Here is a 27,037-nt window from a genome sequence, read left to right on the forward strand (position 1 = left end):
AGGATTTGCATGTCAAATTTCCCCAAAAGAAGCATAGTGGCGGCCAAGGTAGGTGTTGATGGGCAAGGAAACATGTTTCCAACATGTTTGGTTAGTGAGTTATGTATGAAGAAATAAAATAAGAATTAGCATTAAAGAAATGAACAAAAAAAAGATGAGCATGGATGCCCCCCTTGCCGTGAGTTGTAGAGAAAGAAAGAAAAAAATTTTGTTCATCCATTTTTCACTTCTTTGGCCGAAAATACTAAGGAAAAAGGGAGGATTTTTGCTCCATTTTTGGTTTAGAAGAGATATAGAAGGAGATTTGGCTATACTTGCATCAAGATTAAGGTATGTATGAGGTTGTGTCATGAGATTCATGCATGTTTTAGTTGCTAACTTGATGTTCATGTTAGCCATGGTTCAAATCTTTGTTATGCCATAGAAATGGTATTTGGCCAAGGTTGATATTGTGTTGAAGCCATTGCATGCTAAATGTGAGGCTTGCTAATGATGCATGTAATGATGGATTGACTACTCTTGAAATTTCTTTTTAGTATTCTTGAGTAGGGCATTGAGTCCTTTGTTTAACCATGACAAAAAATTTAAAAGGAGTATGGTGTGTGAGGTATTCGGCCATGGCATGCTCATGAGCATGGTTTATGCTTCTTGCATGTTAGTTAAAAGTGTTTTGGATGGTTATGAACACCTTGAAATTCGGCCTTACACCTATATGTGTATATGTGTTTGCACATGATGATTCGGTTATGAAGTAAATGATAAATATGTTTGTTTAAAGAAGAAATGGTTGAAGAATGTTTGTGAAATTTGCATGTATATTCGGCCTAGTACTTATATGGTGTGAAAATCTCGAAATTTATTGTTGATTTTGTGCAAGTATGACTAAGTATAATCGGCCATATGAGTGCTTGATGCTATGTTATAATTATTGAGCTTAAGTATGTGGATGTAAGTGTGTGTGGCCTTATAAGGGCTAAGTACCTTGGATTCCCCTTTTGATATTCAAAACGATTAAATCAATTTATTTGTTAACATAAAGCTCAAGAGCAAAGGGGAACTAGCTCCAATAAAGGAAAAGAAAAGGTGATTGAATAGCCGTTGGAAGAGCTCGATAATCTCCAAGGTAAGTTTTCGAGTATCAAAACTTAGATTTTGATTCGATTGAACGAAGTAATAAGCAATCGAAATTGTGCCCTTGTATGTGGCCATCGAGCCGAAATGATATTCTTGATTAAGTAAATTGTGCATAAAAGTTTGTTATGAAATTGAAACAAAGATGTGTATGAATGTGCGACCAGTGATATCGGGCTAAGCCCAAGGCAATTGTGCGAGTTGTGATATCCGGCTAAGCTCAAGGCAATGGTGCGAGCCATGATATCGGGCTAAGCCCAAGGCAATTGTGCGAGTTGTGATATCCGGTTAAGTCCCAAGGCATTTGTACGGGTTACCATAACCGGCTATGTCCCAAGACGTTTGAACGAGTAGCTATATCCGGTTAAACTCAAAGGTATGTGATTTGAAAATTATAAGCTTGCTGGAAAATTTTCAGTTAATGCACTTGTGAAATTCCCAACAACAAGGTATGTGTTGTGTGTGCTTTGCACACTAGGAGTAAGTGCGTATGAATATTTGCTCCAATGATAAACGAGTTATCGGCCTTAACTAAGCCGTTATTTGTGTATGAATATAAGAGTTGGGATTGTGAAGTAAGCATGTCATTAAGAAATTGTGCATATGAATTATTGTTTAGCTACTTGAATGCTATGCTTTGGTTGTGTGTAAATTATGGCTCAAACTTACTAAGCATAAATTGCTTACTCCGTTCCTTTGTTTCTCTGTTTATAGATTTTGCTCGTTAGCGATCGGATTCGGATCATTGAAGTGAAGTCATCCACACTATCAAACCCCTTTTGGTACTCTTTTGGTTGAACTTTGGATATGGCATGTATAGGACTACCCTCGATTGTTTTAAGTTCTTTGTGATGTATATGTACGGCCATGCGAAAATGGTTCGTAAAAGTGGAGGATGGAATTTGACCATTTGTGCTTTGTAATTATATTTGGTTTCATGATGTGATTATGGTTTGGAATGAGAGTGTTGGTCACATGTGGACCTATGTATGTCAAAATTATAGTTGGCCCATGGAAACCACAAGATAGGTAAAGTTTACCTTGAAAATAGATGCTGGCAGCAGCAGTGGTGCGGATTTGAAAAATCGCCAAAATTTGTAGTAATGGTATTAAATAGTGAATAAGTTATGTAAACGAACCTTGACGAGTCTATTTTCATATGAAAGTAACGAAATGATCATATGAACAGTATACCGAGAGATATTAAAGTTCTCGTGAGACAGGACCAGAACGGTTTCTGGGTCCCCTGTCGCGACTTTGAAAAATTTACTATAAATTATCCAGAAATAATTAGAAGTCATGCCTTATATGTGCAGATTCCATTTTGAGTCTAGTTTCATTAGAAACAAACGGCACCAGTATTAAAGCACTGCACAGAGAGATATTCAAGTTGTAACGCGCGAAGGTCAGTGTAGTCGACCCCTGTAACATGGGTGAATTTACATAATAAACTGTACCAATTGGCCTGACCAAAAATTCTAGAAATAAATCCATGGATGGATATATAAGTCTAAATTCAGGGAAAATTTACGGAATCAGTTTCCAAGTTTTGAAACTCGAGATATGATTTTTAAGGCGACAGTGACGCAGTTTTCCAGCCTGTCTGGAAATGCCAAATTGGTCGGTACTTTAAGAGGATTTGTCTCGTTAACCCCTCGTGTCCGACACCGGCGATGATCTCGGGTTCGGGGTGTTACAAACCCACTCACTCCACAAAAGCCTACCTTCATAATTAACCATAGTGAACCCCTTTGAGCCTAACAAGCCGTTAATTGATTTACCCTCAATATTAACCCATAACCCATTATTGTTGAAATCCCCTGTAACACCCCTTACCCGTTACCGTCGCCGAAACAGGATACAAGGTATTACCAGAACATAACACATACCATTAAACATAACCGAGATATAAATATGTCATCCAATTTGTTAGTGCATCGTATAATATATGTCTTGAACAATATTAGCCAACTTTAATGGCTTGTACAAAGTAGTGGTCGAGCATCAGAACTAATATTTTAAACCTAGATAAATATGACACGTAACAAAATAATTAAGCCTACTATACATGCCATAATTCAAAACGTTTAGTTCAAATACCCTAAAGTATGATAGTGCGGTAGATCTTCACGATCCTTAACTCCCGAGCAAGTCAAGGACACTATAAGACAAAAGAGAGAAACAAAGTAAGCTTATAGCTTAGTAAGTAAGTATGTAAATGCTAATTAAAGAATCTAACATGTTTACACAACAATTCAAGTATATCTACTTTAACTTCACTATTCATTCCACTTTGATTAAGCTGTCTCTGCTGCGTCATATTCACTAAATAAATCATAACTCGAGTTACAAAACTCGAAATTCAAATCCGTAAAATTTCCCTGAATCTAGACTCATAAAGCTTTTTGCTAATTTTTTTCTATAATTTTTGGTTCAGCCGATTAGTACAATTTATTAGTTAAAGTTTCCCCTGTTACACAGCTCGACTGATCTGACCTCTGTTCACTACGAATTGAATTTATCTCAGTACACAATTCAAACAACCGTGAAGTCTGTTTCACTTAAACTAGTCTCAATAAGGAATTTAGCATGTAAACTATATTTCTTAATTTTCTTTGTACAATTTTTAATGATTTTTCAAAGTTGGAACAGGGGATCACGTATTCATCCTGAGCAAGTCACATACAATTGTAAATATCTCAAAATATAGAATTCCTTTGCTTGCTCTGTTTCTTTTATATGAAAGTAGACTCATTAAACTTTAATTTCACATCTCATTCAACCTCTAATTATATTCCTCCTATTTTTGGTGATTTTTCAAAATCACATCACTGCTACCATCTAAAAACAGTTTTAATGCTAATTTCACTCTTTCACACATTCTTTATGCTAACCTCATTTTATCTTAGATATGTATATACCACAAATCATTTTCATCACATTTCATTCACCATAAGTGTAGGTCCAAACCACAATATCACCACAAAACCATCCCGTTGAACAATTCAGATCAATCCTCGATATTTAATGGTTTCAAAGACACACCCCACCATCATACTTCGCTTAGTTCGGCTCTCTTGTACACATGGTGAACACTTAGTACCACTCATGCGACCTAACCGATTTGTCTCAGAGCTCTCTTGTCCACATGGTGTCCTTCACTTGGAATCACGCATGCGACCTAGCTACATTTATCTTTCACGTAGCTCTCTTGTCTACATGGTGTCCTTCACTTGGAATCACGCATGCACCTAGCTACATTTATCTTTCACGTAGCTCTCTTGTCTACATGGGATACATCTCGTATCACACATGTGACCTAGCTACTACAGGGTGTCTCGTAGCTTTCTTGTACACATGATGTGCACTCAGCATCATACATGTGACCTAGCTACGCCCTCTATTTCATTCGATCTCTCAATGTTCAACCGGATCTCTCTCTATATTTATTTCTATTCTTCCAATAGTCGATTTATATTTTAACATCAGCTAGTATATTTATATAATAGGCTGAAATATAAGAATGTACATGAAATTATTGTAATATTTACATACAATCTTACCTTGGTGCAAAATGTGGAAATTTTGCAATTTAGTCCAAAACTTTTTCCTTCCCCTGCTCGAGATCAATTCGCGTCTTTCTTGATTATGGAGCTTGAAAATTGAAGAAACCCTAGCTATGGAGAGAGGGAGAATTCGGCAGCAACTAAGGAGGATGATGATCAATTTTGTGTTATTTTTCCCATTTTATTTCATTTAATATCCAAATGACCAAAATGCCCTCCTTACTAAACTTTCAAAATTCCTTCCATGTCCTAATTTTGTCCATGAACTTAAAATTGGTCAAATTGCTATTTAAGACATCCTAATTAATATTCCAAAACAATTTCATACTAAAACTTCCGGATGCAAATTTTGCAACTTATTCGATTTAGTCCCTACTTTCAATTTAAGCACTTTAGGCATAAAATTTCATCACGAAATTTTCACACAATCATGCAATCATATCATAAACCCCAAAATAATTATAAAACAATTATTTCTATCTCAGATTTGTGGTCACAAAACCACTATTCCGATTAGGCCCTAATTCGGGTTGTCACAATTCTCCCCTTTTGAGATTTTCGTCTCGAAAATCTTACCCAGAAAGAGGTTTGGGTACTGTTTCCTCATAGCTTCCTCAGTTCCCACGTAGCCTCTTCTATCCCATGTCTGTGCCACAATACTTTCACTAAAGCTATACTTTTATTTCTTAACTGCTTAACCTCTCGAGCCAAAATCTTTATTGGTTTCTCCTCATAGGTCATATCCGATCGAATCTCAATTTCGTTGGGAAATCACATGTGAAGGATCGAACGATAACGTCATAACATTGATACATGAAACACGTTATGAATTCTTTCTAACTCTGCCGGTAAGGCTAACCGATATGCCATCGGTCCAATTCTCTCAAGAATCTCAGACGCCCAATAAAACGCGGACTCAACTTGCCTTTTCGACTAAATCTCGTAATCTTTTTCCATGGTGACACCTTCAAGAACACTTTATCACCCACCTGAAATTCAATCTCTTTTCTTTTTAAATCTGCATATGACTTTTGTCGATCTGAAGCAGCTTTCAAGCAATCCCGAATTACTTTTATTTTCTCTTCGGTTTCTTTAACTAGATCAACTCCATGAATCTGTTTCTCACTAAGCTCGGTCCAATATAAAGGAGTTCGACACTTACGACCATACAAGGCTTCGTACGGTGCCATTTGTATACTTGATTGATAACTGTTATTGTAGGCAAACTCAATCAAAGATAGATATTTCTCCCAACTACCTCCAAATTCTAAAACATAGCATCTAAGCATATCTTCGAGTACCTGGATTACTCTTTCCGTTTGACCATCTGCTTGTGGATGAAATGCGTACTAAAGTTCAATTTTGTACCCAAAGCTTCTAGTAACTTTTTCCAAAATCTCGAGGTAAATCTTGGATCTCTATCGATATTATAGACATAGGTACTCCGTGCAACTTCACAATTTCAGCAATATATAATTCGCTAATTTATCAAGTGAGTAATCAGTACGATTGGTATAAAGTGGGCTGACTTTGTTAATCTATCAACCACTACCCAAACAAAGATCCTTCTTTTAGGAGTTAAAGGCAAACCGGTTATAAAATCCATGGTAATCTTGTCCCATTTCCACTCGTGCACCATTACCGGTTGAAGTAATCCTCAAGGCACTTGATGTTCAAATTTTTACTTGTTGATGATCAAACACTTGGTTACAAATTCAAATGTCCTTTTCATACCGCCACCAATACTGACTTCTTTAAATCATTATACATTTTGTGCTACCAGGATGAACTGATAAATGACCATTGTGCGCCTCATGTAATATTTTCAATCAATTTATCGTTTTTCGACACATATCCTGTCTCAAACATCAAATACTCATCCGTCCAACTCGAAAATCTGAGTCGTAACTCGATTCGCATTGAGTTCTTTTGATCCGCAACTCACTATCATTCTTTTGAGCATCACAAATCAACTGGAGAAATAACGGTTTAGCTCTCATCTCGCTAAGATTGACCCATCATCGACAATGCTAACCTCGTGTTCATGGCTCTCAAAGTAAAAAGAAATTTTCGCTTCAAGCGCCAAGAATTACATTTGCTTTTCCGGATGATAATCAATCACTAGATCATAATCCTTTAATAATTCAAGCCATCTTCATTGCCGCAGATTCAGATCCTTTTGATTCATCAAGTACTTCAAACTTTTGTGATCAAGAAAATTCGCATTTTCACCGCACAAATAATGTCGCCAAATCTTCAAGGCAAAAACAATAGCGGCTAGTTCCAAATCATGTGTAGGATAGTTCTTCTCATGCGGTTTTAACTGTCTCAAGCGTAAGCTACCACTTTACCCTCTTGCATCAACACACATCCAAGGCCCATCAATGATGCATCACTATAAATTACGAACTCCTTTCCCGACTCGGTCAGTACTAAAATTGGTGCTTCATCAATCGTGCTTTCAACCTTTCAAAACTTTGTTGACATTTATCATCCATTCAAACTTAACATTCTTTTGCAACAACTTAGTCATAGGAGAGGCAATCATCGAAAATCCTTCAACAAAACGTCTATAATACCCGCTAAGCCTAAAAGCTTCTAACCCTGGATACATTCTTGGCGGTTTCTAATCAACGATCGCAGAAATCTTGCTTGGATCCACCAATACCATCACCGAGACTATATGCCCCAAAAATCGACTTCACGAAGCCAGAACTCACTTTTACTAAACTTGGCAAACAGTTTCTTTTCTCTCAAGATCTGCAATATAGTTCTCAAGTGTTCGGCATGTTCAGACTCATCTCGAGAATAAATTAAAATGTCATCTATAAACACTACTACAAACTTATCCAAATATGGCCTAAGATCCGATTCATTAAGTCCATAAATATAGCTGGAGCATTTGTTGTCGAAAGGCATCACAAGAAACTCATAATGTCCATACCTTGTCCTAAAGGCGGTTTCGACATCCGACTCCTTAACTCTCAGCTGGTAGTAACCAGACCTCAAATCAATCTTTGAAAACACTGTGGCCCCCTTTAACTGATCGAATAAATCATCAATCCTCGGCAATGGGTACTTGTTCTTTATAGTCACCTTATTAAGCTGACGGTAATCAATGCAAAGTCTCATTGAACCATCCTTCTTCTTCTGAATAATACAGAGCACCCGGGAGAGAAACTCGGTCTCACAAATCCCTTTGTCTTAACTCCTGCAATCGAGCCTTCAATTCTTTTAATTCAAGAGGATCCATTCTATATGGAGCAATCGAGATCGGTGCAAGATGCAAGCAACAAATCAATGGCAAAATCTATCTCTCTGCTCGAGGCAACCTGTGCAATTCCTCAGAAATACATCCGAAACTCACAGACTATCCAGATCGATTCAAATTTCATTGAGGCAACTCAATATTCATTACATAAGCGGATAAGCTTCACACCTTTTCTCATGTATTTCATGCAGACATGTGTGAAATCACCATAGGCAATTTATTTGATTCATCTGTTTCAACCCTCGAATTTCTCCATTTTCACATTTCAACTCTAGTGTCTTTTGTTTACAATCTACCTTAGCATCATACAATGTTAACCACCCATTCCCAAGATAACGTCAAACTCACCAAATGGTAACAAAGATCAAGTTGGCCGGAAAACAGTGACCTTGAATCATTAATGGGCAATTCTTGCAAACCTTGTCAACTAGCACATATTGGCCTAAGCGGTTCGACACTTTAATCAGAACTCAAGAATTCAACAGCAACTTTTTATTGGATACTAAATTCATGCAAATATAGGAATGAGTGGACCCGGATCAATCAATGCAATAACAATAGTATCATAGAGAGAAAATGTACCAAGAATGACATCGGAGATGATGCATCTTCTCGGCACGATAGCATAAGCTCTAGCAGTGCTCTAGCTTCGATCTTGCCGTTAAATCTTTCATCACAGCTTTTACTACTAGTCCCACCTCCAAGATTTCTCGGTGGTCTACCTCTACTAGCAGTGGTATTCTGCCTAGCACTCAAATCTTTCTTCTTTAACTTTCTCCGGACAATCTCTAATAAAATGCTCATGAGAACACTTTGAAAACAAGCTCGCTTCGGTCCCCAACACTCACCATAATGTTGCTCGCCACATTGTCGACACTCTGCTTTCTAGGTCGCACATTACCCACACTTGCCACCAAGTAGCTTGAGCTTTAGACCCCGAATATGCTCTACCACGATCTCTGTGAATCCCCAATTGAAACTGTCATTCGAGGGTTTGTCTCTTTGGACCTCTTTGGTTGAGATTGAAATGGCTTGCTTATCTGTCTTTTTCGACATCTCGGGCCTCAATAGCGCCTTTTCTTCTTTCTTTGTTCAATTCTTCTACTTTAAGAGCTCGATCAACCAATACTACAAATTCTTTCAACTCCAAAATTCCTACAAGCACTTTAATGTCCTCATTCAGCCCATCTTCAAATCTTCTACACATAATGGCCTCGGTGGACACACATTCTGGCATACTTGTTGAGTCTTACAAATTCGCGCTCATACTCGCTACGCACATTTTCCCTCGCTTCAATTCAAGGAACTCCTTCCGCTTTTGATCAATAAATCGCTGACTTATGTATTTCTTTCTAAATTCTTCCGGAAGAAATCCCAAGTAACTTTTTCTTTTGGCACCATCGCAACCAAAGTCTTCCACCAATGGTAAGTCAATCTCTCAAAAGTGATACAACACACTTTAAGCATTCCTCGGTGTACATGAGAGCTCATCAAATACACGGGTAGAATTTTCAAGCCGAATTCCGCTTTCTCGGGATCATCATCGACCTTTGCTCTAAACTCTTGACCCTTGTTTTCGAATCTTGTCAACCGGAGGCTTGTTCATTCTTACCAAATCTATACCTTGAGCAGCCTACAGGAATCGCCCGAGGTATAGGAGGGGTGGAGGAGGTTGAGCATTTGGATTTGCTCGAATAAATTCAAGATACCAATTGTTCATCATTTGGAGAAAGGCATCCCGAGCCTCATCTCCTTGTCTCAATGTCTCAGTCTACTTTCCACAAAGCGCGTCCCTTGTGCGGAGCCGCACATTACTAGCAAGATCATCACCAGCAGCTCCTTCAGGATCCATTACTATATTAAAACAAAACAAAGTTTAGAATAATCAGGAGTCACCACACTATCACAATATTTTTATGGCATGTATAGCTAGACTTTTACACACACTTTATTAGTCCGAGAACCGACTAAACCATGGTTCTGATACCACTAAATGTAACACCCCTTACCCAATTATCGTCGCCGAACAGATACAAGGTATTACCGAACATAACACATACCATTAAACATAACCGAGATATTAATATGTCATCCAATTTGTTAGTGCATCGTATAATATATGTCTTGAACAATATTAGCCAACTTTAATGGCTTGTACAAAGTAGCTGGTCGAGCATCAGAACTAATATTTTAAACCTAGACAAATATGACACGTAACAAAATAATTAAGCCTACTATACATGCCATAATTCAAAACGTTTAGTTCAAATACCCTAAAGTATGATAGTGCGGGTAGATCTTCACGATCCTTAACTCCCGAGCAAGTCAAGGACACTATAAGACAAAAGAGAGAAAAAGTAAGCTTATAGCTTAGTAAGTAAGTATGTAAATGCTAATTAAAGAATCTAACATGTTTACACAACAATTCAAGTATATCTACTTTAACTTCACTATTCATTCCACTTTGATTAAGCTGTCTCTGCTGCGTCATATTCACTAAATAAATCATAACTCAAGTTACAAAACTCGAAATTCAAATCCGTAAAATTTCCCTGAATCTAGACTCATAAAGCTTTTTGATAATTTTTTTCTATAATTTTTGGTTCAGCCAATTAGTACAGTTTATTAGTTAAAGTTTCCCCTGTTACACAGCTCGACTGATCTGACCTCTGTTCACTACAAATTGAATTTCTCTCAGTACACAACTCAAACAACCCTGAAGTCTATTTCATTTAAAACTACTCTCAATAAGGAATTTAGGCATGTAAACTATATTTCTTAATTTGCTTTGTACAATTTTTAATGATTTTTCAAAGTTGGAACAGGGGATCACGTATTCATCCTGAGCAAGTCACATACAATTGTAAATATCTCAAAATATAGAATTCCTTTGTTTGCTCTGTTTCTTTTATATGAAAGTAGACTCATTAAACTTTAATTTCACATCTCATTCAACCTCTAATTATATTCCTCCTATTTTTGGTGATTTTTCAAAATCACGTCACTGCTACCATCTAAAAACAGTTTTAATGCTAATTTCACTCTTTCACACATTCTTTATGCTAACCTCATTTTATCTTAGATATGTATATACCACAAATCATTTTCACCACATTTCATTCACCATAAGTGTAGGTCCAAACCACAATATCACCACAAAACCATCCCGTTGAACAATTCGGATCAATCCTCGATATTTAATGGTTTCAAAGACACATTTCACCATCATACTTCGCTTAGTTCGGCTCTCTTGTACACATGGTGAACACTTAGTACCACTCATGCGACCTAACCGATTTGTCTCAGAGCTCTCTTGTCCACATGGTGTCCTTCACTTGGAATCACGCATGCACCTAGCTACATTTATCTTTCACGTAGCTCTCTTGTCTACATGGTGTCCTTCACTTGGAATCACGCATGCGACCTAGCTACATTTATCTTTCACGTAGCTCTCTTGTCTACATGGGATACATCTCGTATCACACATGTGACCTAGCTACTACAGGGTGTCTCGTAGCTTTCTTGTACACATGATGTGCACTCAGCATCATACATGTGACCTAGCTACGCCCTCTATTTCATTCGATCTCTCCAATGTTCAACCGGATCTCTCTATATATTTATTTCCATTCTTCCAATAGTCGATTTATATTTTAACATCAGCTAGTATATTTATATAATAGGCTGAAATATAAGAATGTACATGAAATTATTGTAATATTTACATACAACTTACCTTGGTGCAAAATGTGAAAATTTTGCAATTTAGTCCAAAACTTTTTCCTTCCCCTGCTCGAGATCAATTCCGTCTTTCTTGATTATGGAGCTTGAAAATTGAAGAAACCCTAGCTATGGAGAGAGGAAGAATTCGCAGCAACTAAGGAGGATGATGATCAATTTTGTGTTATTTTTCCCATTTTATTTCATTTAATATCCAAATGACCAAAATGCCCTCCTTACTAAACTTTCAAAAATTCCTTCCATGTCCTAATTTTGTCCATGAACTTAAAATTGGTCAAATTGCTATTTAAGACATCCTAATTAATATTCCAAAATAATTTCATACTAAAACTTCCGGATGCAAATTTTGCAACTTATTCGATTTAGTCCCTACTTTCAATTTAAGCACTTTAGGCATAAAATTTCATCACGAAATTTTCACACAATCATGCAATCATATCATAAACCCCAAAATAATTATAAAACAATTATTTCTATCTCGGATTTGTGGTCACAAAACCACTATTCCGATTAGGCCCTAATTCGGGTTGTCACATCCCCTAATTTGATCCCTATTTTTGTCGAGATTTGATTTGAAAAAATTGCCTAGTTATGTTTTTTTCTTCTAAATATTTGACTTGTTCTTAAAAAAAATACTTACATATTAGAAGTAATTCGTCATTTTTGAGCTTGACTGTAAACTCCATAATCTGAGAAGAAACTCACTTGTATTCAACTGATGACTAGTTATTTTTCTAGCTAGGTAATTTTTCAATTCAATCTCGATTCTAACCTTTACTTTCAGCTTGTGATCACACCCCCTAACCAAAACCACGTTACAACACTCTAAAAAGACATTTTTGATTGATGTATCAGCTCAATATATAGTGGTGGAGATTTGATTTTCAAGCTAGCCTATGGTAATAACTTTTCATATTGACTAATGAGTGCCTTTATTGATATCCTTAAACACCTTGAGTGATTTTAGTGAATTTTTAGTGAGGATGTTAAACTCTGCGATATTTTGATCAAAGGTAATCACTTAGATAAGGGGAGACACCTATGTTTTCGTGATAAAATGCTCAACTTGGAATGTTTGAAACTCTGATGTACTTTTAGTTGAATTTTCAATGTATAAATACTTATGGATTACTTTGAGATATTATTGATAGGGATTATAAATTGAGAAGAATTTATTTTGATTGTAAGTTGAGGATTTTGCTTGAGGACAAGCAAATGCTTTAGTGTGGGGGTATTTGATAAACCATAAATTTATACATATTTTATCCTATGCTTAGCGCATTTATGGATGGTTTCTCCTTAGAATTGGTGAATTCGATGCTCCTAATCCTTTAATTTCATGTTTTATACTTAGGTGAGCATAGGAGAGTAAAAAGGGGGAGAAACGGGCCAAAAACGGAGAAAATGAACCCACGTAGGAAATCAACACGGCCTGGACTTCCTCACACGGGTGTGTCACACAGCCCTGTCCCTTTGGTAAGATCGAAGCATGACTGACACGGATAGATCACACGCCCGTGCCCATTTAACAGCCTTGACTACAGCCTTAAGTAATTGCACACGAGCGTGTCCCTGCCAGCCCAAGTTTAGTCCAATTCAGAGAAGGCCAATTTTGAGGGCTCTTAGGCATTCTAAAGCCTATTTAAACACCTGAGAAGGCACCTAGAAGAGGGGACCTAGAGTAGGAAGCAAGGAATTACTCAAAGGAAGCCGATTGATCTATCTCAGAAGCCGGATTCATCATCAAGACTGAAAATCTCCCTTCAAGTTCCTTCATGAGTTTTGGGATTTCTTATGTTTTGTTATCTTTATGCTTTTGAGATGTTTTCTTTCATAAATATGAACTAAACCCCCTAAATACCTAAGGGCAATGAAACTTAAGACAGATCTTGTTATTATTATTTGAATTATACGATAAATATTTGACTTGTTCTTAATTATGTGGTCTTAGTTCTTGTTTTGATGTTCCAGGATATTGATTCAAGTTACGCTCTTATTCAGAGGAGGAATAGACCCTGTCTAAGAGTAAAATTTTAATAATTAAGCGGAGTTGATTGCCCGCCCAGAGATAGGGTGAAAAGATTTTTTCGGATTAGGGTGAAACCTAATGAGGGAATCCATAGATGGAGTTAATGCAATCCTAGGGTGTTAATTAGAAAGAGATTTCAATTATTCAACCTAGGGTTAGACGTTATTAGTGTTGAGAGAGATAATAATATAACTTAGGGATTTCTACGGATCAAGTCAAATGAATAAACCGTCTGATTCAGAGTCAAACAACAAGTGAAGTCTAGGTGGATTTTTCCTTAGGTATTGTCTCAATCAATCAAATTTTCCCAAAAGTATTTTCCTAAGTTTTCTTTCTGCGCATTCTTAGTTAGTAATTAATTTTGATAACCAAACCTCTTAATTTTTAGACTAGATAATAAAAAGGAAGTAAATACTAGTACTCGTAGTTCTATTGGGTTCAGTCTTGCTGAACTATACTACTGTTCGATAGGTACACTTGCCTTAATCGTGATAATAAGTTAGTCTCAAAATGATTCATTTATAAATCTTTAAAACCTATTACAAATATCACACATCAGCTTGCAAGACGAGGACCCCAAAGCTCACTTGGCAAATTTCTTAAGAGTTTTGCGACACTTTTAAAATCAATGGAGTTTTTGATGATGTCATTCACCTTCAGTTGTTTCCCTTTTCGTTAAAGAATAAGGCTAAACAATGGTTGAACTCGTTACCACGATGGTTAATCACTATTTGGGAACAAATGACCGAAAAGTTTTTATTAAAATATTTTTCGCTGGCTAAACAGTCAAATTACATAATGATATCTCCTTTTTTGTGCAGATGGATTTAGAAACACTCTACGATGCATGGGAAAGATACAATGATCTGTTGAGAAGGTGCCCTCACCATGGGTTACCACTCTGGCTACAGGTTCAAACGTTTCACAATGGTCTGAACCCTTCGACTCTACAGATGATTGACGCAGCCGCTGGCAGAACTATCAATAATAAGACAGCTGAGGATGCTTATGAATTTATAGAAGAGATGTCACTGAATAATTTTTAGTGGTAAGTCATGAGAACAAAACCAATGAAAATAGCTGGCATTTTTAACGTCAATTCGGTCACCATACTCTCTAATCAGGTAGAACTTTTGAATAGAAAAATTGACAATTTTCTTTGTTCTTCATAGGTTCACCTAGTAATGCAGTGCGAAGCAAATGGAGGAGGATCCAACAATTCAGAATACCCACCCTATGGCTACAACATGGAGAACGAGCAGTAAAATTACATGGGTAATAATCCTTGATCTCAAAATAATCCTTATAGTAATACTTACAATACAGGATGGAGGAACCACCCAAATTTCAAATGGGGAGGCCAAGGGAATCAGAGACCACCACCACCTTCAGGCTTCCAACAACAACCTTACCAACAAGAGAAAAAGCTGAACCTTGAGGAGATGCTAGTAAAATTCATCTTGGTGTCAAAAACTCATTTCCAGAATACCGAGACAGCACTTAAAAATCAACAAACATCAATCCAAGGGCCCGAAACTCAGATAGGTCAGCTCGCTAAATTGATATCTGAACGACCACAAGGTAGCCTGCCGAGTAACATTGAATCTAACCCAAGGGAGCAACTCAATGCAATTACCATTCAAGATGAGGAAAGGTTAGTTACACCTGAACCTAGTTGCACTTGAACTAGAACCGAGGCAAGAAACTGTGGTAAGTAAAGGTAAAGGTGAGGTGGACCACAATTACCAGAAATCGGTAAGTAAACAGTACAAACCTCGTGTGCCATACCCCAATGCGACAAGAAAAGACCGCACAGACGAACAGTTTGGTAAATTCCTTAAATTATTAAAGAAGTTACATATTAACTTATCGTTTATTGAAGCTCTTTCGCAGATGCCAAACGCAGTCAAATTCCTAAAGGAGCTTTTAACAAATAAGTGGAAGTTGGATGAGGCGTCGCATGTGGAGATAAATGTGGTTTGGTCAGCCATACTACAGAATAAGATGGTCAACAAATTAAAAGATACAAGGAGTTTTACGATTCCCTGTTTAATTGGTAGCCTAGATGTTAATAATGCTTTGGCTGATTTAGGGGCTAGTATCAATGTTATGCCTTACAAAATATTTAAGTAACTAGGTCTTGGGAAACCCAAACAAACTAGGATGAGTATTCAATTAGCCGATAAAACAATCAGATTTTCTGGGGGGATTATTGAAGATATACTCGTTAAAATTGACAAATTTATATTCCCAGTTGATTTCGTTATTCTAGGCATAGAGGAGGATAGTAGCATTCCTTTAATTTTAGGGAGGCCCGTTTTAGAAAACGTTAAAACAATAATTGATGTTGGCACAAGTGAACTCACACTTCGTGTGGGAGACGAAACAATCACCCTTCAAGCTCGTAATACAAGTAACACATCAAAAATTGAAGTTGGTTGTATAAATCATTCTACTAAAACTGACCATGTGGTGCAACCTACTTTGTAGGAAATAAGTTTGAAGAACCTACATGAGCCATGTTCAAGCAACAACAAAGGACCTATCTATGAAGAACGAAGGCTACAAATAGAGGAACTAGATGAATGGTGGACACATAAATCGAGGACACACGATAAACCAAAACCACTCCATGACAAGCTCAATGTGGCACCAAATAAACTTAAGGTTGGAGACAAATTACTACTAGATGAAGTAAACCCTCGCATTGCCACTTCTGAACCTAACGGAACAATCCCTCTTACGTTACTCAGTATTTTCCCATATGGTACAGTCGAGGTAATTCATCCCAAATTCGGCACTTTTAAGGTAAACAGTACTCATTTTAAACCTTATGTTGATAAAATTAATAGCAGGGATGAGGAGAGTAAACTCCTCGCACCACTATGACCATGCACAAGAAAGGTAAGTCGAGCTTAGACTATAAATAAGCGCTTCTCGGGAGGCAACCCGAGCACTAACAATGTTAAATTCTTTAAAAAATTTAGTTTTAACATCTAATCACTAACTAATTCATTAAAACACAGGTTCTCTAATCCACACAGCAGGGCACACGGGCGTGCCTTAGGCGGTGCCCACAGCACGAGAGGAGACACGGCCATGTGATATGGCCATGTGAAAATAGGGCAAAATTTTTCCTTAGCACGAGATACGATAAGCGGCTAAGCCTGAGCGACGTGGCCGTGGGCGAGTCTGTCAAAGCACACCCATGTCTAGGAACCGTGGTTGAAACTGAGAATTTAACACGGGCGTGTGACTGATAAAACAACACGGGCGTGCGCATTGGAACACGGGCGTGGGAGAAGTGAATGAAGTAGAACACGGTCGTGTGACACGGTCGTGTGCACCAATACGCCGCAAGAGCACGGGCGTGTGCGAGTCTCAAACGCACTCAAATTTAAAAAATTGCGAAACACACGGGCGTGCCCCATAGCCGTGTACCCCAAAATCTATATAAACCCCTCACTATTCATCATCCCCTTCCTCAAAATCCCTAACCCTAGCCTCTGCAACTTCACACGCCCTACCTGTCACGCCCGTGCGCCGACTACAACACCACTTTCGACGAGCCAAAGCTCCTCCCTCTTGCGTTTGTTCATTTTTTTCCCTCTACTTTTTTCATTCTTTTACTTATTTCATGATATTTTGTTTTATTTTGAGCAAATAATCATAGTTATCATGATAGAAATTTGCAATGTTAGTCAATACATTTTGCTGCATTCATCCATTCTCTTGTTTCTAGAGATTTCATGCTTACCCATATGCTTTCATTCACTAGATATTTCCGTTAGCATTACTTTCGTAGTCCTTTTCATAGTAATGATGTACTTTATCTGATTGGGTTTTTTTATTTTTAGCATAGTTATTCTTTCATACTTGACTTCTAGGAAATATCTCTATTAGTTTTACCATACATATTTTTCCATGCTATTGTTGGGGAGTAATTTTATTTTTATTCCGACTTGTCATTGTAGGTATACTACATCAACCTCACGTGGTAAGAAAATAGCCGTCCCCACTTCGAAGAAAAGGAAATGAGCAATGTTCTCCTTAGGTCCTACCGCTGAGATCCGTCACCCTTTCTTCTAGTTCTCCTTGGGACTCCAGGAGGAACTATTTCAGATATTACCGGCCTAACCCCTAGGTGTGGGCCGCTGCATTGACTAGGCAGCACTTGAACAAATTCAGATGGCTGACGCAGTCCGAGCCCTCTTGACGACTGCACCGTGGGGGCTCTTCTTTTATATCATCGAGCTGACATACCTCAAGATCACGATGGAACTCTGCTCAGACCTTCCATCTTCAAGTCGTCATGCCAAACGTTGACGATCCTGGAACGGTCCAGTTCTGCCTTGGTGGTCTAGTGCGCCAGTTGAGCGTACTGGAGTTTGAAATTACACTAGGGCTGTACACGGAGGAGTTCATAGATGACAACAAACTCGACACCCTCTATCGCCACATCCACTACTCTCTCTCAAAGTACTAGAAGGACCTCCCTGTCTCATCCACCTATGATCCTAGCCGCTCTAAGGCGTCGGCCCTCACCCCATCCCTGCAATACCTATACGCCATCTTGGCCCACACTCTGATAGGACGGCGAGAGAGCACTGGCATCGTCAACACTCACGACGCCTATTTCTTGTGGAGCATGGCAAACGGGCACGTCTTCGACCTTGCCTACTTCATTGCCCTCGCCATCCGCCATCAGACGGAGCGACATAGGAGAGGAGTCATCTCTATCGGGCCCTATGTGACTCGATTGGCTCGGCACTTTTGGGCTCCTCAACACAGTGGCACAATTCCCTTACTCTCATCGGCCAGATATCCCCACAGGGCATCTCGAGCATGCTACATATAAGGATGATCGAGAAACAAAGTGGCACCTACCCTCCTCAGTACTGCCTCATCTAGTCCACCGAAGATGAGGACCCAGAGGACATTACTGATGATGTCCCTCCATGTCATGAGGACCCACCATCTCAGCCACCACCCATCCATCGTCCAGTTCATGCGGCAGCTTCATACTCTGACATCTCTGAGTGCCTTACTCGATTTGAGCAGCAGTGTTTTTAGCGTTTTGATCACATTGATGCTACTATTCATCAGATTTGTCAGCATCTTCACATCTTATCGCCACAGCCACCTTGCGAACCATCCGACGATGACTATATTTAAAAACTTTTTATTTATTATTTTTATTTTTCACTTTTATCTTTATTTATCTTCTTTAAGTACTTTTTTTTTCATTTTCCTTTAATATTAGTTTAGTTTTAGTTTTTACAATTTTTATTTTCGGCTATTTCATTACGAGTAATTATGCTTCCTTATATTTCCTAAAGATTTCCTGATTTTATCACAGTCATAAAGAGCTCCAAAGCTCATCATCAAATAGGAACTAAATACTCCACTGGCAAGGGTTCTCCACGATTGCCATGTCCTGCTCGACCACGACCATAGCTACTGCCAGATATAATATTCTTTTAGCGCAGGACTTATGGACTAATTAACCTCTGCCACCATCGGAGTATCCTCCTCCACTCTTATCATTGCCTTGGCCGATTATTCTCTATAACTCCAATTCAAGGAGTTCATTCATCATTCAGGAAGTTTCATCTCTCTCCCTATCTTATGATTATATATCTATATTTTTCAATAGATCCATCTTTGTACATTGAGGGCAATGTACATCTTAAGTTTGGGGGGTCTTTTATATCATTATTAGAAATCCCTGAATTTTGTCTTATTCTCACGTGAATCACTCATATCACTATTAGAATGAATTTTAATTAATTTATGATTTTTATTGATATGTCTTCAATTAAAACATAGGCATTTATGCGTTGATTGTTTAAACTTTAAGACATTAGGGAATCAAGCATGATAAGTTGATTTTTTGAGAATTAAAAATTTTTAGGTCGTTTCCCCAAGTTTAGATATTATCTTGAGTTGAAATCTACAAGTTTAAACATCAAAAAGCCATAATTTTTGTGATATCTTGAGCCTTTAGAGCATATGTTACTTCTTTCATACTCACTTTTATTATGAGTGCGTCAGTATTGATTTGTTATTCTAGAACTTGCTTGATTATGCATGTCAAGACCACACCATTTGATTTGATATGTTGAGATGATAAAGGCACTTAGGTTTAACCCACTCACTCCACAAAAGCCTACCTTCATAATTAACCCTTAGTGATCCCCTTTGAGCCTAACAAGACATTAATTTATTTACCCTCATTATTAACCCATAACCCATTATTGTTGAAATCCCCTAATTTGATCCCTATTTTTGTTGAGATTTAATTTGAACTAATTGATTAGCTATGTTTTATTCTTCGTTGCAATAATTAAGTTCTATGTTATTTGACTTATTCTTAAAAAAAAATCCTTACACACATATTAGTAGTAATTCGTCGTTTTTTGAGCTTGATTATTAATTCTATATTCTGAGAAGAAGCTCACTTGTATTCAATTGATAATTAGTTATTTTTCTAGTTAGGTGATTTCTTCAATTCAATCTCGATTCTAACCTTTTCTTTCAGCTTGTGACCACACCCCCTAACCAAAGCCACGTTACAACCCTCTAAAGACCTTTTTGATTGATGTATTATCTCAATATATAGTGGTGGAGATTTGATTTTCATGTAAGCCTATGGTAATAACTTTTCATATTGACTAATGAGTGATTTATTTGATATCTTTAAACACCTCGAGTGATTTGAGTGAATCTTTAGTGAGGATATTAAACTCTGTGATATTTTGATCAAAGGTGATTACTTAGATGAGGGGGGACACCTATGTTTTCATGATAAAATGCTCAACTTGGAATGTTTGAAACTTTGATGTACTTTTAGTTGAATTTTTAATATATGATTACTTATGGATTATTTTGAGATATTATTGATAGGGATTATAAATTGAGAAGAATTTATTTTGATTGTGAGTTGAGGATTTTGCTTGAGGACAAGCAAACGCTTAAGTGTGGGGGTATTTGATAAACCGTAATTTATACATATTTTTATCTCATGCTTAGCACATTTATGGATGGTTTCTCCTTAAATTTGGTGAATTCGATTCTCCTAATCCTTTAATTTCATGTTTTATACTTAGGTGAGCATAAGAGAGTAAAAAGAGAGAAAATGGAAAAAATGGACCCACATGGGAAATCAACCTGACCTGGACTTCCTCACACTGGTAAGCCACACGGCCGTGTCCATTTGGCAGGATCGAAGCACGACTTACACGAGTAGACTACACGCCCATGCCTATTTAACAGCCTTGACCACGGGCTGGAGCAATCGCACACGGGCGTGTCCCTGTCAAGCCCAAGTATAATCTTATTCGGAAAAGGCCACTTTTGAGGGCTCTTAGGCATTCAAAATCCTATTTAAACACCTGAGGAGGCACTTAGAAGAGACACGCAGAGTAGGAGGCAAGAAATTACTTAAGGGAAGTCAATTGGTCCATCTCAGAAGCTGGATTCATCGTCAAGACTAAAGATCTCCCTTCAATTTTCATTCAGGGGTTTTGGGTTTTCTTTATGTTTTGTATTCATTATTCTTATGAGATGTTTTATTTTATAATTATGAACTAAACCCTCTAAATACCTAAGGGGAATGAAACCTAAGACAGATCTTGTTATTATTTTCTGAATTGTATGATAAATATTTAACTTATTCTTAATTATGTGTTCTTAATTCTTGTTTTAATATTCCAGGATATTGATTCAAGTTAATGCTCTTATTCAGAGGAGGAAAAGACCCTGTCTAAGAGTAAATTTGTCGTAATTAAGCAGAGTTGATTGCACGCCTAGAGATAGGGTGATAATATTTTGCCGAATTAGGGTGAAACCTAATAAGGGGATCCATAGATCGAGTTAATGTAACACTAGGGCGTTAATTAGAAAGAGATTTTAATTAATCAACCTAGGGTTAGACGTTATTAGTCTCAAAAGATATAATAATATAACTTAGGGATTTCTACGGATCAAGTCAAATGAATAAATCGTCTGATTCAGAGTCAAATAACAAGTGAAGTCTAGGTGGATTTTTCCTTGGGTATTGTCTTAATCAATCGAATTTTCCCAAAAGCTTTTCCCCAATTTCTCTCTGTGCACTCTTAGTTTAGTTAATTAGTTTAGATAAACAAATCTCTTAATTTTTAGGCTAGATAATAAAAAGGAAGTAATTACTAGTACTCTTGGTTCCTTTGGGTTCGACAATCCGGTCTTGCTAAAGCTATACTACTGTTCGATAGGTACACTTATCTTCATTGTGATAATAGTTAGTTTCAAGAACGATTAATTATAAATTTTTAAAACCTGTCGCGAATATCACGTATCATCTTGTATTTCACACTTTTTGTTGGACATTGGTTCAACAAGTAAACAGCACATTGAACAGCTTCAGCCCAGAAAGTTCTTGGTAAATACTTACCTTTAACCATACTTCTTGCCATATCAAGAATAGTACGGTTTTTTCTTTCAGCGACTCCATTTTGTTGTGGTGTGTACGCAGTTATCAACTAGTGAATAATTCTGTGTTCTTTGCAGAAGCTTTCATATAGCTTTGAAGTATACTCACCACCTCTATCAGTTCTGAGTATCTTAATGAAATGTTAACTCTGTTTTTCTACCATGGCTTTGAACTCGATAAACTTGTCAAATGCTTCTGATTTTGTTTTAAGAAGATATATCCAACTTTTCTACTAAAATCATCAATAAAAGTAACATAGTACCTGTTTCCACCAATTGATGGTATATCAAAAGGACCTGCTATGTCGGAGTGCACGATCTCCAATGGTCTCCTGGCTCGTCGAGTTCTTTCCATTTCAAAACTCTATTTGTGTTGTTTTCATTTAATACAGGATTCACACAGTTGATTAGGAGGATTAATTTCTGGCAACCCATTCACCATATTTTCTTTTGACAATAGCTTTAGACCGGAAAATCCAAGATGCCCGAACCTTAAATGCCACAACCATGAATTATCTTTAATTGCACTCTTTATACATTTCACCTCTCCAGATTCAATGTCAATAGTAAATAGACGGTTACATGTCATATCAACTTGGGCAATTAATTCACCACTCTTTTTTTTAGGGCAAGCATGAAATCCTTCATATGTACTTCATATCCTTTTTCTAGAAGCTTTCCAGGGCTAATGATGTTGCTTTTCAAAGCTGGTACGTAATAAACATATGAAATGAACTTCTTTTCTCCATTCTTTTGTGTAATAGTGACTTTTCCTTTGCCTTTGCCTTTGACCGTGGCATGCGGTTCATCTCCAAACGTTACTTGTCCATGAATATTCTCATCCAACTTTAAAAATAAGTTTCTTCGGCCACACATGTGATTGTTGGCGCAATTATCAAGATGCCAAATATTTTTACTTGATTTTTCACTTTCTTTATAAGTGAGGAATACACTAGATTCCACATTTTCTTCTTCTTTAGCAGCCGCTACATGATTTCTCTCCTCCATCTTGGGATTTAATCTACACTCGTAACTATAATGATCGTATTTATTGCAATTATAACATTGTACCTGAGATTTATTTCCTTGTTGAAATCTACCTCTGCCTTGACCTCGGCCTCGAGCTCCTTGTCCATGACTTGATGTTTGATATTCTTCACTTGTTTGGACTTTACCATATGATTAATTGCCTCGTCCATGTGTTCCTCGTCCACCTCTATTTCTGCCTCTATATCTCCACGGTATCCTCCACGATTGCTCGTACCTTGTCCAAAGTTATCCCTAACTCCACTTTCGTTGAAGGACAACTTACTTTGCAAGACTTGGTCCAAATTTCGAGTATCATCATTTTGCTTCATTTTATGCTCATGGGCTTGGAGGGAACCCACAAGTTTGTCGATTGATATTTGTGATAAATCTTTTGACTCTTCAATGGCAACCACCATATTATCAAATTTGCGTGTCAATGACCACAAAATTTTTTCCATTACTCTGACACCATCAAGTGCTTCTCCATTCATTTTCATTTCATTTACCACTGCTTTCACTCAGATGACATAATCATCAATGCTTTCTAAAGGTTTCATTTTCAACGTCTCAAATTCGGCTCTAAGGGTTTAAACATACCTTTTTGGCTTTTTCCGCTCCTTGAAGGGATTTTTGCAAAATTCCCCATGCTTCCTTTGATGTCTTCGCATCTGAAATTTTTTCAAAGGTTGATTCATCAACACCTTGAAAAATAAAGAACAACGCCATTTTATCCTTTTTACGAGCTTCTTTCAATACTCTTTTTTCTTCGTTTGTCAAAGCTATTTCGGCAGCTACATTTTCGGGCTCGACATATCCTTCTTCGACAACGTCCTAACAATCTTGAGAACCGAGCAAAGCACTCATTTGGATGCTCCAGTTGCCATAATTTGCCTTTGTTAATTTTGGGATCTGCGGTTCAATCATGTTTGCCATTGTGACGTCAACACAAACCTAGCTCGGATACCACTTGTTGGAAGCGTAATAAAAATAACTCAAATACTAATTTTATTACACACAAATAAAACTCAATACAAACTTGTTTTTCTCTCTATACTGGCTGCTGCTAGTTTTTCTTTTATAACTCACACACACTTTTTTTTTCTCTCAATCTCACTTAATGATTGCTTATCCCTTAAGTATATCATAAATGATAATACTTATCCATTGTACATGCCTTGCCTTGTAGGACTTTTCAATGTTGTTACCATCTTAATTTTTCATGAAATTTCCAACATGATAAGCTTTATCATTTTCATGAGGTGAAAGCCAATTTGGATACAAACTTTTTGACTTTGAAAATTTTGTTTGATTTCTAATAAGGTTAGGAGAACATACATAGAAATATACCGTGAGTATAAATATTTCCACAAGTAAAAGTCATTTGCATTTGAATTCTGTCTTAGTTCATAAAATATTAAAATCTGAAATTCTCCGTTGATGCTCTTTTTCACATTTACCATCCTTACCCGACAGTGAGGGAAAATGAAAATGTGACATTTACAGAAAAAGAAAAAAGATGAAGTCACATTGTAGTACAAAAACCAAGGAAACTGGTTCCAGTATTGAGGAGAAGGTGACTTCTAGTGCCAACTTCAATGGAAATCATCGAGTATTAGGTGTTCACTCGAGTTTGCTTTTGTTTGCGTGAATGATTTGCAGACATGCATCCTAGAAAAACAACATTTCCCGTTGCACGACCCCCATGAAATCCAAGCATTTTGTGTTTTTAGCTCATTGTTTTATTGGCAGGAATATTGTTCCATAGGTAATTCAGTTTTTTTACTGCACTATTAAATCTTAGTATTTTTATTTTAGGTTTAAATATGTCAAATATTATGTATTTTTATATAAATTTAAAATTTTAATCCCTATATACCTTAATTTTAAGACACTGAGTGTCTATACTTATTTTATTTAAAAATCTTTATCATTCCATTTAATTTCACTGTTAAAGTTAACAATATTAAAGCTAAAATAATTTTTAACCCTCAACAATTATTATTTTTGTCAATTTAGTCATTATTTAATTTTTTAAAATTTTTTATTATTTTAAAACATAAAAATTAAAAATATCATTTTTAAAATAAAATATAGAAACAAAATAATAACTCTTTAAAATTTAAAATAAAAAATAAAAATGTTTTTAAAATATAAATTTCAATTTTATCTAAACCGAACTAGACCAACCCGTCAAGCCAAGAACTGATTGCAATATCGATCCGCTTAGAGGTGAAAAATGAGTTGACTCGTGAAACGGTATGAACTGGTTGAATAGATCTAAAATTCAATTGAAATGATCTCAAACTTATCTAACCAATTGGTTTCCAAAACGACCGGTTCAATATATTCAAAGCAAATAAATTATTTAAAAATCAAAAATATAAAAATTAGTTCAATAGTCACTTCAACTTATTTTTTAGCCCAATTCAATCAATTCATACCAATTTTGGGGTCAATCAATTTTTAAGTTGAAAAATAAAATCAAACCAATACAAAAACACAAATAAATTAATATTTGAATTATTCAAGCTAAAACTGATACATCGCATTAAAACTCACATATGACGATAATCATAACACATGACAGGATTTGAATCTAAATAGTTATGGACCTACTGCCTTAACCTTTGTCAATAATATCAAAGCCTCATTAATTTTTATTAAAATAAATAATATAAATTTACAAAGCTTATCAACAGTATATACAAAATAAACATTTTCTATTAAATAATAACTTATTAAAATAATTTCCTTGATTTTATTTTAGAAATTATATGCATTTTTTGGGTAAAAGCACCATGGAAACTCTTATATTGAGAGTCGGATTATATTTTACTCCCAATACTTAAAAAATGGCAAATTAGTCATTGTACGTTAGATTGAAGAGTCAATTGGTCCTGTTAAAAACTCCATCAATTTCTTCTGTACTTAAAAATTGATTTATGTATATCAACATGAGATACACATGGCATGCTAGGCCAATTTTGAACAATACAAATAGATAAATTTTTTAACAAAAAAGACTAATTTGCTCTTTGATTTAACGTATAATTAATCTTTTTTTAGTAGAAGGGGCAAAATGCAATCTGACTTATTGTACAAGGACCTCAATGATACTTTTACCCCTTTTTTTGCAATTTGGTTTAAAATTTTAGGCTAATATAGAAATTAGCCCTTAAACTATACCCACTTTCCTATATTGATACCTAAACATTTTTTTGATCAAAAGTGATACTTGAACTTTTTTTTTTCCACATTGGTACTTCAGTAAGTTAACAATTAGTCAACTATAGCTAATGTTGACGTAGCCTAATCATCAAGCGACATAAGGCAAAAAATAGTCACATAAGAAATTACACATCATTATCTATACCATTAATAGAACCTTTGACTTAATTGGTGTTACAAGTTAACCGGATACCAATTCGATTAAAAATAACTAATATACCCTTTTATTAAAAGGCTACTATTATTATTTTGATGATCTTTTAGTCATTTTATATTTTTATATAATTTTACATAAAAGAACTAAAATTATCATGTCTAGAGATTGAATCCACAATAATGAATTTATAAACAAATTTTTTCATTACACCAATAATAATTTTAAGTAAACTTTAAAAATTAACTTTTAATAAGTCTAGGATTGAATCTATATTTAATGAATTTATTTTATATTATTTTTAAACACACTTGTGTTGTATGATGTAATTTCTAGTTTATATAAAATAATTCTAAAAATATAAAATTAAAATTAAAAATTAGAAAATATATAAAAAATTTTAAAAAAAAAGAGAA

At 36.2% G+C, this 27,037-nt stretch overlaps 1 protein-coding gene and 1 non-coding gene across 2 annotated transcripts; both read right to left on the reverse strand.

Moving 5' to 3' along the window:
• Positions 1-14,527: 14,527 nt before the first annotated feature.
• Positions 14,528-14,633, reverse strand: LOC128279593 (small nucleolar RNA R71). The gene has a single exon (XR_008269795.1). It is a non-coding gene; the product is annotated as a small nucleolar RNA R71 (small nucleolar RNA).
• An 8,180-nt stretch (positions 14,634-22,813) lies between these two features.
• On the reverse strand, positions 22,814-23,885 carry LOC108468238 (uncharacterized). Its single transcript, XM_017769131.1, has 3 exons — positions 23,837-23,885; positions 23,282-23,747; positions 22,814-23,231 (listed from the first exon to the last, which is right to left on the reverse strand). The coding sequence occupies exons 1-3, from the start codon at positions 23,883-23,885 to the stop codon at positions 22,814-22,816; spliced, it is 933 nt and encodes a 310-aa protein (XP_017624620.1).
• Positions 23,886-27,037: the final 3,152 nt, after the last annotated feature.

This window comes from Gossypium arboreum, chromosome 8 (genome assembly GCF_025698485.1).
Source record: "Gossypium arboreum isolate Shixiya-1 chromosome 8, ASM2569848v2, whole genome shotgun sequence".
Lineage (NCBI taxonomy): Eukaryota > Viridiplantae > Streptophyta > Magnoliopsida > Malvales > Malvaceae > Gossypium > Gossypium arboreum.

What these genes read in the sequence shown, in the direction of transcription:
- LOC108468238 (XM_017769131.1), bottom strand. Translation starts at nt 23,885, where the DNA reads ATGGGGAATTTTGCAAAAATCCCTTCAAGGAGCGGAAAAAGCCAAAAA. An exon ending in GAGCGGAAAAAGCCAAAAAG is followed by an intron (nt 23,748 to 23,836) that starts GTATGTTTAAAC and finishes GAGTGAAAGCAG; the next exon opens with TGGTAAATGAAATGAAAATG. An exon ending in AACAAGGAAATAAATCTCAG is followed by an intron (nt 23,232 to 23,281) that starts GTACAATGTTAT and finishes TTACGAGTGTAG; the next exon opens with ATTAAATCCCAAGATGGAGG.